Source organism: Carcharhinus amblyrhynchos, chromosome 7 (genome assembly GCF_965287045.1).
Source record: "Carcharhinus amblyrhynchos chromosome 7, sCarAmb.v2.hapA, whole genome shotgun sequence".
Lineage (NCBI taxonomy): Eukaryota > Metazoa > Chordata > Chondrichthyes > Carcharhiniformes > Carcharhinidae > Carcharhinus > Carcharhinus amblyrhynchos.
In genome coordinates, this window is record NC_137330.1 from 8,721,071 (window position 1) to 8,735,069 (window position 13,999).

The 13,999-nt window shown below is 40.2% G+C and overlaps 1 protein-coding gene across 2 annotated transcripts in view; it reads left to right on the forward strand.

Moving 5' to 3' along the window:
• Positions 1–13,999, forward strand: part of strn (striatin, calmodulin binding protein) — a 92,607-nt gene that overhangs the window by 60,558 nt on the left and 18,050 nt on the right. Inside the window, exons 7-10 of one of the 2 annotated variants that reach the window (XM_080191898.1) lie at positions 645–783; positions 8,805–8,915; positions 10,812–10,955; positions 11,109–11,245. In XM_080191898.1, coding sequence (XP_080048024.1) covers positions 645–783; positions 8,805–8,915; positions 10,812–10,955; positions 11,109–11,245 — 531 coding nt within the window. The remainder of the gene's footprint in view (positions 1–644; positions 784–8,804; positions 8,916–10,811; positions 10,956–11,108; positions 11,246–13,999) is intronic. The other variant, XM_080191899.1, reaches the window with a different exon arrangement.

The window sequence follows — 13,999 nt, forward strand, 5'->3', positions numbered from 1 at the left end:
AGGAGGGATGGAAGTAAAGAGGAGAAAGGAAAGAGAGAAGGGCTGGTGGCAAATTGAAGTATAAACAGAAAACTCTAATCTACATACCTTTATCAAAGTGTCAGCTAGTCTGCAGCAAATAGTTTGGCACAGCGTTGTTTGGTGGTGTGTATTTAGGATTGCAGTGAATGTTAAACTTAGCATAACAGCAGCTGTCAAAATGTTAGAGGAGGGATAGTTAAGTAAATGAATCACATAACATTACTCTTAAGTAGCAATGCTTGTTTAATGTGCAATACACAGTTGTATAATGTGTACTACACAGTTTTACGTATTTTGCACTGCCTGTAAATCAGCAAAGTAATTTTGGAACGTAATCTCTGAATATGCCTTTATTCTGAAGGTATACTTGTGTATGTTAAGAATGAGTGAATATAATAGCTGCTGAAAAACACATGAAGGCTGTTTTAAAATTTCTTGCAATGATGAAAGATATTGCTAACAGTGGTGATTTTTGATAACTATTTCCACTGTGTAGATTTTAGAGGTGTTGTTGAAATTTGCAATGTGTGGAACCGTTTGCTTGGTTCATGTTGGTTGCTGTTTATATGATGCAGTATGATGAGCATGCTTGTTAATTGTGCAAATTGTCATCTTTTAAACAGTTTGTTAACAAAGGAGTGTTATCGGATCCAACGGAAGATATGGACACTGAGGAAGCGCTGAGAGAATTTGATTTCTTGGGAACTTCAGAAGATGAAGGAGCAGGGGAGTCGAGAAGTGCAGGCGATGGAACAGAATGGGGTAAAAACTTTCTATCTTGTTACCAAGCAGGCAATTGCCCCTAAAATCTTGTTTAATGTGAAAAATTGTTGCACATGTAAGGCACGCATTGTAAAAGGTAAACTTAAATATAAAGTGTATCTGCATAAAGTATAAGTAAGCATATTAATGACCATCTTTCTAACATGGAAATTGTCACTTCATCTCCTTGGTGTAGCAGGTCATCTCAAATTACTGAGCTCAAGTGGAATTAAAGAATATGTTGACTTATGTGGTGTGAATGTGTATGTATGTGTGCTGAAATGCGCGAATGGGTATTTCTACTCAAGTGGAGTGCACGTAGGCTGGTGAGTGGGTGCAGGTAAGGGGTGTGCACACACTCACATTGTGTGTGTGTATATCAGAGGGATGTGTGTGTGTGTGCGTGTGGGGCAGTGTGTGTCGGGGCGTGTGCACACAGATGTTGAGACGCTCATCTGGGTGTGCGTGTTGGGGTTGTGTGTGTGTCAGCGCATGCATGAATGTGTGTGCATGTTGGTGCACAGGTGGGCGTGCAAGGGTGTGTTCATGCACATCTGGTGAGTGGGGGCACGTACAAGTGGGAGTGCACGCATGGTAGGTGCATGCCCACATGTCAGATATGCATCAGTGTGCCTGTGTTTTGGGGGTGTAGGTCTGTCGGGTCTACATGTATGTATGTTTGTGTGTCCATGGTTGCCCATATATTGGGGCGTGAGGAAGTCTGCTTTTATGCGGAAGCCGATGGCATTATCATACTGATAAATTTAGAATTGTTCTATTTTGCCAGTAACCTGATTTTTTAAGCCAGTTTTATCCAAAAAGAATCAATTGTACTTCTGAATGATGGTACTTAGTGCTGAAGTTGTTGGTGATGAGTACACTGCTGTCTGTGTGTATTTTTAATCTCCTGTTAAATTAAGGCTCTGCATGATTTTTACTGAGCATAGACACAGTCAAATTAATTGAAAAAATTAATGAAAAGGGCATATTGTGTAGCTTATTGAAGATCACTGCAGAATACATGGGTGTAGTTAGTTAATTTGAAAATATTTGTTGACAAGGCTGTGGTGCATGAGGTGTGAGGACCAAGAGGGAAAACTAGGGAGAAGATGGTTGCAACTTTTGGTGCATCTTTATAGCTAGAGTTCCCTTAGCAATTTGAAAATTGCAGAAGTATAGAATTTTACTGTTGACCATGTCTGTGCTGACACTTTACCAGAATAATTCAGAACTCTTTCCCTTAGCGCTGTACCTTCAGAGTTCAATATTTGTCTGATTTTTTATTCTTTAGAGTATGCAGTTGTCTGCATCTCAACCCATTGCTCATCTACATATAGCATCACTGGTTACTCCAACTTCTCTGCTGATATATTTGTGTTCTCACTTCCTTCATCAATGTGCAAAAGATATTTTGAATGTTCCTACCACATGTTCATTCTCAATTAGACCCGCATCTTCACCTCAGAGGTGTTCTACTCTCCCTTAACTTTTCTACCTGTTGTCCTCTTTCATATTAGCTCCTTTTGTCTTTTCACCTTGGCACTCTATTTGTTCCTTATGATTATCTTTAGTATTATCAAGTCTAACTTTATTATATACCTCCTTTTAAGTTTTAGTTTGGGTTTAATCTTCCTATTGATCCATGTAATTCTATACTTAATCACATCTCGTTTTGCCTTCAAGGAATACATTTACTTTGTACTCCATTGAGGATTTCCTCATTGCTGATCTTCCCACCCGTTTGTAAAATTTTCAAAATGATTGTAATCATTTTTATATCCTTGTGATAAATTGGAGCTTGAAAATCACTGGCCTTATTTTAATGCACACTGCAAGACGATTTACGCTGATAAGTAGCATGCAACATGCGCGTCACACACAGTGCCAGGCAATAACCATCGCTAATGAGAGAGTGTATCCACATCCCCGTGAAATGCAATGGGATTGTCTTTGCTGAATGCCCATCAGCATCCTGGGAAATTACCATTGACTTAACTCAATCAGCAATATGAATATTGGAGCAGGACAGAGACTCGATATTCTGTTGCATTTGTCTCTCTACCTGACTCCTTGAAGCACCTCCACCAGTTGCAAAGCAGAAGGTGTGATTGAATTGGCTGGATATAGTTTCCTTTTCCTATAGTGAAGATACCTGGCACATTTCAAAGAAATTAGAATCGCTACAGTGCAAAGGCCGTTCAGCCCATCAAGTCTGCACTAATCCACCTAGGCCCTGACCCTGCTTAGTTACCCTGCTGACCTCTCTAACCTATCACATCCCGGGACACACACGGTTAATTTAGCATGTCCAATCAGCCTAACCTGCACATCTTTGGACTTTGTATAAAGCTCGATGGTAACTCAATAAGGGTAAAATAGGGACAAGAAATACCTTAAAATACGGCAATATCTGGGAACAGCTCTTTGCAGGCAGGTCTGCAGCAGAGCGAGGGGAGGGGAGGGCATTCAAAAAGGAAATGGGTAGAGTACAGATCCAACATGCCCCCTATAGGGGGAAATGTAGGAGCAATATGTTCAGGGAACCCTGGATGCTTACATAGGAAGTGCAAGAGAGAACTTAAGAAAGCAATTAGAGCAAAAAGGGGGTGTGAGAAAGGACTTGCTTTCAAGATTATGGAGAATCCTAAGATATTCTATAAATACATTAAAGGAAAGAGGTTAGCCAGGGAAAGAGTAGGCCATTGGAGACCAAGGAGGTAATCTGTATGAAGCCACAGGACATTGGAAGGGTGTTAAATGAATACTTCTCATCAGCCTTCACTCAGGAAAAGGAGAACATGTGTACAGAATTCAGGAACAAGGATTGCGAGGACCTCGTACAGTTTGACAAAATGAGGCAGTGGAAGCTCTTTTAAAAAGTGGATAAATCCCCAGGGTCAGATGAATTGCATCCCAGGCTGCTGTGAGAGGTGAGACAGGAAATTGCAGGGTCTCTGACACGCGTTTTTAACTCCTGTTTCGCCACGTGTAGTGCCAGAGGACTGGAGGACGACTAATGTGGTTCCACTTTTCAAGAAGGGTGGTAGAGATGAACCAGAAAATTACAGCCCAGTGAGTCTCATGTCATTGGTAGGAAAACTAAGAAAATTCTGAAGGAGTGAGTTAATCTCCACTTGGAAAGGCATAAGTTAATTAGGGATAATCAACGTGACCTTGTCAGAGGGAGGTCATGCCTAACAAATCTGATAGAATGTTTTGAAAATGTGATTGAATGTTTGGATAAGGAAAGTGCAATTGATGTAATTTATATGGATTTTAGCAAAGCCTTTGACAAGGTCCCACATGGGAGACTGATTGAGAAGATTAAAGCAAGTGGAATTCAGGGAAACTTGGTGGGATGGATCCAAAACTGGCTTAACAATAGGACACAAGGGTAGTGGTAGAAGGCTGTTTGAGCGACTGGAGGCAAGTGTCCACTGGCATACTATAAAGTTCATGCAAGGTCTCTTATTGTTTGTCATAAACATAAATAATATAGATGATAATGTGGGGAGAATGAGAAACACGTTTGCAGATGACACCAAGATTGGTGGGATGGCTAATAGTGAAGAAGGTTGTAGGATACAGGAAGATATAGATAGGTTGGTCACGTGGACAGTGAGGTGATGTACTTCGGAAGAAGTAGCAAGACAAAGTAATATTTAATGAATGACAAGACACTAGGAAGCTCAGAGGAACAGATGGATCTTGGGGTACTTATTCACAGATCCCTGAAGACAGCAGAGCAGGTGAATAGGATAGTTAAGAAATCATATTGCACACTCACTTTTATCAGTCATGGCACAGTAAAAGATAAGGAGATAATGTTGGAGCTGCGTTCAGAATGGCATGACATATTGTAACATTCGACAGAACTTTGGTTAGGCCACAGCTTGGAGTACTGTGTGCAGTTCTGGTTACCTCACTATAGGAATGATGTGATTGTTCTAGAGGGGGTACAGAGGAGGTTCACCAAGATGTTGCCTGGGATAGAGCATTTGAGGGAGGAGGAGAGTCTGGCTTGGGTTGTTTTCTCTAAAGCAGAGGAGGCAGAGGGGAGACATAATTGAGGTGGACAAGATTGAGGAGTATGGACAAGGTGAATAGGAAGCAACTATTCCCTATTGAGGGATCCGTAGCAGTGGGCATAGTTTTAAAGTAAGGGGCAGGAGATTCAGTGAGCATTTGTGGGGGGAAAATTCACCTGAGGATGATGGAAATCTGGAATGCACTACCTGGGAAGGTGGTGGAGGCCGGAAACCTTACAACTTTTAAAAAATATTTGGATGAGCACTTATCCCTAAAATGAGTGCAGGAAAATGGAATTAGCGCGACTTTACTGGTAGTCATTGCTGCAGACTCGATGGGCCTTTTCTGCACTGCATGACTTTGACTGTAGATGCAGCGCACAATTTATCTTGAGTACCATATCCACTGAAGCACCAGTGGTGTGAAGCATGGATCCAGATAGCAGCTGATAACTTCTTAGATAGTTTAATAGGTGAGAACATCTGGAAATCCCAAAATGTATAGTTTTAAATAATTTTTATTATGATTCTAAAGTTGAACTGTTCAAGTATCTGCAGAATGGGATTACGTTTTTGATTTTTAGTGGGGTGGTAGGAATTGAGGCTGAAGAGTACTCCACATCCAAAGGTGGAGCAGAGGAAGGAGTATGTAGAGGACATGGAAGTTACATGATAAGTTGCTTGCAGGAACATACCCCTCAAGGCAGTTGTGGTGAGGCCTTGAATAATGTATGATTGAAGACAAAGATTTTTCAAATATATTGTTTAGGAAGGGAAGTCAATGAAGGCCAGTAGATGCAACTGGTGCTGGAACAGTAAGATTTCTATATTTGTGTGGAGTCTGTTGAAAGAATCTTCGAGAAGAGCCAAAATGGCCTACTATTTTGCCAACAGTGGTGGAGGGTGGCAATGCGCAAAGGTAGGAATTAGAACATTGAAAGACATTGGATAGCACAAGGGGCTGAAAAAGATTGTTAAGCTAGAGTTGGGCAAGGCCCTGGAGGTATTTGTAGATAATAGGATTTGAAATGTGATTTGGAGACTTAAATGACAGTGATAAAGAAGGCAGATGTAAGAAGCATAGTTTCAGTTGAAGGTGAATAGTGAAGCTTAGTGCCAGATGTAGTAAAAGTGTGAATCAGCATAGGAGTGAAATTTGGATGAGTTGGAGTACCTTTGGTGATGAATCTCTTGTGCAGATCATGTGACTTCTGAGTTTGGGGTGTGCAATCCAACGTTCCCTCTAAACTTCTGGGTGTACAGCAATCTAAAAACCCCTGCAAGGCTGGGCACAATCAGCTCCTTTAAAATGCTGCACATCCACAGCCACACAAAAAATAAAGAGGCTACGCAATCCAAAACAAAAGCAGGAGTGGTGGTTCAGGCTTGCATTCCCTTTGAGGGCATGCACAGATCTATTAACTGTGGTAATGGAGAAGGGTGATCTCACTGAGTCATTGATTAATGAGTTAACTTAAAACATTCATGTTGTATGTCAGTCCAACATGGCTTGTTTGTGATAGCCTTCTGTCATATAAAACGGTGGTTTAGGCCAGGAGCCGCACTCCGGCATGGAAGACTAAAGGCTGAGCAGTCAGCCTCCAGAGGACACAGCAGTTAGTGACTCTCCCAGTTGTCTGTGTCAATATCCACTATCTACATAATTCTCTTGCGGGTGTCCTTGTAGTAGAGGTATGGATACCTAGGAGATTATGACCCAATGACTCGTTCATCATTCAGAAAAAGTACAGTAGTCATTCACCCAATGAATGTGGTTGGGCCAAGGCAGATCTTTTTGGTTTCGCAACGAATGTAAGCTGATAGAAGTAACACACTCCAGGACCTCTGAGTTGGTGACCTGAGCCTGCCAAGAGATGTCAAGAATACGACTGAGTCAGTGAAGCTGAAAACTGTTCAGTCTTCTCTCCTGTTTAGAATACATTGTGCAGGTTTCAGCACTGCAGAGAAACGTGCTGAAGATGCCAGGTTGATGGGCTTGCAGTTTGGTGCTCTGTCAGTTTGCTGTTGTTTCACACTCCCTTACTCAGCTTGGACAGACAGCAAGCAAAAGCTGCAGCTGTTGTGTTGATTTCTGTATCAAGTAACAGATTGCTGCTTGTGGAGCCCAGATATGTGATACTATCAACAACCTCCCATGCCACATAATCAGTGCTGATAGATGGTGGTACAACAACATCGTCTTCATGTTCAAATTGAACTATTTCCAGGTGTGAGATGGTCAGTCCATTTGCTGCTGAAGGTGAGTCAGTGATAATTGCGTTAACTTAAAACATATATGTTGTATGTCAGTCCAACATGGGTTGTTTTCTGACAGCCTTCTGTCATATAAAACAGTAGTTTAGGCCAAGATTGTGAACTTTGTTAAAGGCCAGCAGCCACACTGGCATGGAAGACTGGGCTGAGCAGTCAGCTTCCAGAGGAGACAGCAGTTGGTGACTCTCCCAGTTGTCAGTGTCAATAGCCGCCATCTACATAATTCTGTTGCAGGTGTCCTTGTAGTAGAGGTATGGATACCCAGGAGATTATGACCCTATGACTCATGAACTCGTCCCTTGATATGGTATATTAGTGTGGCATCATCAGTGTGACAGATGAGGACTTGGATTTCGGGTGAGCAAGACTGAAAAGCTTTCCATCACTTCTGGTATGTAAGCAGTGACTTGCTGTAGATGAGCTGAAGACGTGACAGCAGCGAAGAGAAGAACATGCCAGAGCATATCAGCCCCTTAATGCACGCCTGTTCAACCCCACTGTGATATCATAGGATTTTGACGTTGTCCTGTCACGTAGCTGACTTTGCCTGTCATGTTGTCACAGAGACTGTAAGATTGAGCAGTTGCTCTGGTAGGCAGCCAGTTTTCTCCAGCTTAAACAGACTACTTCATATGGTCGATAGTCTTGCTGCGATAGTGAAAGCAATATATTGTGGTCTTTGTTCATGGCATTTCTCTTGCAGTTGTTAGACGATCACGTCAATTGTAGATTTTCAGGTTTTAAAACCAAAACACCCGGATCTGGGATAGCACATTCAGCCAGAACTTAGTCTGACAAGGGCAGCGTGTGTAAATAATGATGCTTAACAAGGAAATGCCTCAATAGTTACTGTGCTCATCCTTATTCGTGTATGGCGGGGCATCTGCTCATCTTACTGAGTCAGTGATCAATGAATTATCTTCAAACATTCATGTGTTTCATGTCGGCCCAATATAGGGTTCGTTGAAGTTGTGTAACCTGTGTTCAAATGCTGGGAAAGGGAATTCAAGCCGCGATTAAAACAGGGCTGTATTTCAATCTGCCTTTACAGGATGTTGATTCTGACCAGAAGGCATATCGATGACTTTCACTTGCTAACATCTATTTGATAGTAGTTTGATCTAATAATATGCAAACAGTTAACATGACAAACATGAGTTTACAATCTAAGCTTGTATTTCCATAGAGGAGACTTCATAGAACATTGTGGTCAGTGTTATGGATGGCGACAGTGCCTGTGCGATGATCAAAAGTGCTTACATGTGTACTTTTTTTTCTATTGATTTGTAAAAGGCTGAGTAACATATTTGCTGTCTGAAATCTGATAAGTGAGCTTAGATATGATCGTATACAAGTCTCATCCCCCGACTTGTGGTATTGGCTACCTTGTTCCTGGAATAGCCAACATTTGTTATCTGAGGCTTGTGTTTTGATGTACCTGATGATTTAATCTTAAATTGAGAATTCTCAATAACATACTTTTTTTTTGATTATGGTGAATTTTATTTTGGCTATTGAAACAAATATGAAGCCTTCCTGAGAAGGTTCCTGTGGAACTAGATATCAGTTTAGCTCTAATATTAGCTGCACTTTGTGACTGAGTTGTTTGCAATAATGCTGTGTTTTTAAATGAAAATGTTGGAACTGTCCTACATGTGGTGTAAGAGTTGGATTGTCCCAGAAAGCAATCTCTGATTTGTTTCACTGTGCTGTGTTTAGACAAGGAAGATGCATGTCCCACACCAGAGAGCTGGGACGTGGACCAGGGACTATTAACCAAACTCAAGGAGCAATACAAAAAGGAGCGAAAGGGGAAAAAGGGGGTGAAGAGTAAGTGCGTATAAAATCTGGTATACTTTTCGTAAACCCTCTTTTACCACTCTTTCAAAGAAAAAAGTATCCAGATACTCTTCCTTTTAAAATCATCTGCTCACTCTCAGCTACTCTTGATCTTCCTTGGTTTCAATTTTTTTGGAAGTTGCTGCTCAAAACTATTCATTTTTTTCAGTGTTAGCCTGCTGTTTTATTTTGCAATTTTTGTTTCTTCCTTTTAATGAATAAGATGGAAATGATTTCAAGTCATAGATTTTGGGTTTGTGTACTGAAGGGCAGTCAATCATCAGAACAGATGAAAGGTAAGCAAAGGAACAAAAAATGGAAAATTATTTGGTCAGTTATTAACATGGTTGGAGGTTATTCCAATTTCAACTGGGGTGGGTGACTGGGAGGGGAAGCTTTTCTTACGGAGTATAAGTTTCAATATTGTGACTGGAACTACATCTTTAAAATATTACTATTTAATGTGACTATTTATTACACATATTCTGCAAAAATATCAATACTGTATTCAAAATTGTAAACAGAATTCATCTTGGTAATGACTTGATCCAAGGTACCCAAACCCATGAGTGCTTTGACTCATCCAGTTTGAGGGATAGAAAGACATTTCTGGAACTCAAAAGGATGAAGCTCTGGATCTGTGCTTGGTCCCTTCTTCTTGCAGGTTTAAACCATTGATGACAAAGCCCTGAACTAATGGTATCAAATCTGAAAAGGATGCTGAAGTGGATGGAAAAGTTCTATTTAAGCAGTCGAGGGAATGCAGAATGAATTGATTCCATCTTTGTACTGATATTTTAGTCCTGGTGCCAGTAATATTAATAGAAGAAAGTTGTTCAATTTCCACTTAGCACTGAGCAGAATGCATCTCAACATATTTGAAAACCAAACCAAAAAAGATGCTGTGTTGGGCAGGATGGTGACAATGCCCTTCACTTCATAATACTTTAATCGATAGCCCTTCATCATCCGTGTCATCATGAAGCCTATCCTAGAGGTCGGTTTATTTTGTTTTAGGCAGTTTAAAAGTAGGGTTACTCACATTGGGTAGTCAATCACGTTTTTTGCTGTCCACTCTTCTGCTTGTCAGGTGGCAAAATTTCTATCAATGTGTGTCAGTTCAATATCTGAAATTTATCAGAAAAATTTATCTTTTTTCAATTTCTACGTTTTTGTAAAATATAGGCTAGTGTTGACAAGCAATTATCCAGGCCTGGCTGACAAAGGAGGTAACACTTGCCGTGTAAATGTCAATTAATGGGTCATCCTGTGGTCAAAACATTATATACATGATCAAAATCCAATTTAGGTGCTTGAACATGGAGTATCATTCGTGCTATGCAAATAGGCACTATCATATGTTTAGACTTAAATATCTTCAAAAGTGAGCATGGATATGGATCAAATATACAATTGCAGTGCGGTAGTCATTAAGCAAGCAAGGAAGTTTATTGGTTTTCTGTATGTGCTTTGCATGTTGTGTGTCCATCAAAATTTAATATAACTCAACAGCGTACAGGAGTTTTATATGTACACTGAGGTAGTGGAAGAGTAACTGATTGCCATCAATCTCTGGAAGGCTCAATGTTCCTGTTTCCTACTTTGATAGAGTATTTATTTGGAGATGGGTAGAAGTGCAAATCAAAAATGAAGGCAGCTACACCTGGATCAAGATTTGACATAATTGGAATTACAGTTAAAAAAGAAAATTTCATAACATTTTTCTTTTTGTTTATTTTGCTTTGAATCATTTTTCCTCTTAATAAAATTGAATCAGCATTTTAAGAAGGCAAACTTGGAAATGTGCAGATAAATCATTCTTTTCATAAGTGATAGAGGGATACAAGCTCCAACATTACTTATAGCTCTGTTTCTGTTCCTTAACAGGGCCAAACAGATCTAAGTTGCAAGATATGTTGGCTACATTAAGAGACGTGGATGAGCTTCCTCCACTGCAGTCTTCAGTAAACTCACCCCCAAGGCCAGCTACCACACGATTGACTGAGCATGAAGCTGGCAGGACAGAAGAAGGTGGGTGAGAGGAAGGCTGGACGTTTGGGAAAATATTATGCATTCATGAATCAGTGTGTTTTTAGTTACAGTATTTTCATTTTTAATTTAATTTATATGAATTAAAACTTTTGGTGATCCAGATAAACACTTTTTAAATACTGTTCTTTCTAGTTGATGCATTGACCTTTTCCCCGGGAGCAGGAAAGCCCTTTATCATGGGTACAAATGAAGCATTGGAGAATGCGTTGGGTCTTGGAGAACTGGCAGGCCTCACAGTCGCTAATGAAGCAGACCCTCTAAATTATGACGTAAGTTAGAATTTTCATCACTTTATCAACCCTGTTTTGTAAGTGTCATTAATAGAATTCTAATGCAGCCTAGAACTGCTGTGGGTGTAACTTTATGACCAGTCAATATGAGATTGACCAAAGGTGATTATCTTCAAGGAAGCATCAAAAAAAACACTTGGCTTCTTCTTGGGATAGTGTTTCATGATGGTGCAAATTATAGGCAAGCATCTATTCTTTACCACTCTGGCATTACATCCTGTTCTGTACAGTAAGACACATTTAAAATTCTCAACCTGTATAATTCATAACCTGTATAACATCAGAATTTCTGGCTTGGCTAAATTGGTAACGTTCATTTCGGTTCAAGCCTTACTCCAGAACTTAGAACATCATTACCACACTGAGTGTGTTCTCTCTTGATGAAGGTACCATTCTTTGGATCAGACTTCCACTGAGGTCTACCTATTCTTTGAATGTTAAATATTCTGTTGCTCTAGGCAAGAACAGCAGGATGCTGTCCCCGGAGTACTGGCCAACATTGCTCCCTCAATCACCAATACAAACACACCAACTGCCCATTTACTTGCTGTTTTGGAGACCTTGCTTCGTGGCATGGATTACTGTTTACTTGTAAAACAATGATAGCTGCACTTTGCTAAAGTAATTAACTGGATGTGAAATGCTATGCAATATCCTGAGGACAAAGTGAGGTGCTATAGGTACAGTTTCTTAGTTTCTAAGAAGGACTAGTTTGAATAGATTATCTAGAATGCTAGTGGGAAATGCTGCTATGGAAAGGAATGTGGATGACAGGTAATTAATAAGGATTGAGGTTTCAGTTAATTAGCAGATTCTGCATTTTACAACAAACATATATAAGGGGCAGCAAGGGAGCTGCCAAAGGAGCCATATTTACCTGCAACAACCAATAATTAGTTTTAATGAAACCGTGCCAGCTTTCTCTCTGTGAATGATGTTTCAGCTACGTGCAGGCCCCTTGCTGGTAGGCTGCAGCTTATACATGATCATTACTGAATTCTTGCCAGCTTTTTCACAGAATCCCTATAATGTAGATGGATGCCAGTTGGCCCATCAAGTCTGTACTGACAACAATCCCATCTAGGCCCTTTTCTCGTAACCCTCATTTACCTTGCTAATCCCCTTGACACTGGGATCAATTTAGATTGGCCAATCAACGTAATCCACACATCTTTGGAATGCGGAAGGAAACCGGAGGACCTGGAGGAAATCCACGCCAACACGGGAGAATGTGTAAGTTCCACAAAGACAGTGACCTGAGGCCAGAATTGAACCCAGTTACCTGGTGCTGTGAGGTAGCTGTGCTAACCACTGTGCCATCCCCAGCAGTCACCAAACGGGGTTGGAAATTAAACCAATTTGGAGCAGGCTGGGAATGAATGGATTACATGGGACAAAAATGTTGAGATTAAAAAAAAATCAAGTTCTAGCCTTTGGATGGATGTTAAAATATAGCACCCATGTGCTGCTCAGGTGAACAGTAAAAATTTTGTAGCACAATTTGGTGAACATCGTTCTTCCACATTATACAAACATTTATTCTACGATCTGTCTCTTGCCCTATGCATGCATTGCAAATATTGCATATTTTTATCTTTCATATGTTCTCTACTGTATTTAGGTTCTTCCTGCCCTGAATTATGACTTGTATAAAGCTTCCCCTTCCAAGCAGAATTTTAACAATGTTATTACTCCTGAGTGTTAGTGTTAATTTTAGTGCTTGCGTAATGGTATCTGGTATCATTGTTACATGTTGTAGTTTAGTAATCCTAGATTAGGAACGATTTGTTTTCTCAAAAATTTTGTACAATGAATGCCTGTGTTCACTGCTTCTGAACTACTGTTGTCTGCTGATTTGTGCAAAATCGTTCAGCTAGCCTACAGCAACACAATAGAAATGCAATAAGGCAACTCTAAAATAAAGTAATCACTTAGGTGAACATTGAAAATAGGAGCTAAAGTAGGCTATTCAGCCTGCTCCACCATTCTGTGATAAAAGCTGATTTTCTGTTTCAATGCCATACTCCCATGCTCTCCCTGTACCCCTTAACACCTTTACTGTCTGGAAATTGTGTATCATTTTTTAAAATACATTCAGTGATTTGACCTCAACAGCCTTATATGGTAGACAGAATTCTACAATTCATCCTCTGAGTGAAGAAATTACTCCTAATTTCAGTCCTAAATGGTTTATCCCATATCCTGAGATTGTGTGGCTCCTTGTCGTCAAAGGACAAGGAAACAACATCTCTATCCAGTCTATCCAGCGGTGTCTGAATTTTATGCTTCAGTGGGGAAGGAGTTCACGTAGAGGCAGATGTTTGTCGTACAAGGAGAGATTGGGTCGATGAGATCCCCATTCATTCTTATAAACTCCAGTGAATACAAGCTGAGTCAACTTGGTCTCTCCACCTCAGATAATCATCCATGTCTTATGTAAACTCCTTCCTTCAATCATCTTCAGAAATTGATTTACCTCGTATAACAACAAAAAAATGTTATTAAGAGGAGTCTTGATAAAGCAGGAAGAAAATATTTCCAGTGACAGGGAGAATGGTAATCAGCAGACAAACATTGAAGACAATTAACAAAAAAAAGGTTGAAAATAATTTTTATTCAGCAAGAAATGATGACCTGGAATGCACTGCCTGAAAGGTTGGTGAAAGCAGACTAAGTAGGCTGTCTATAGGAAATTGGACATAAAATTGAAAAGAAGAAAAATTGTAGGGCTGT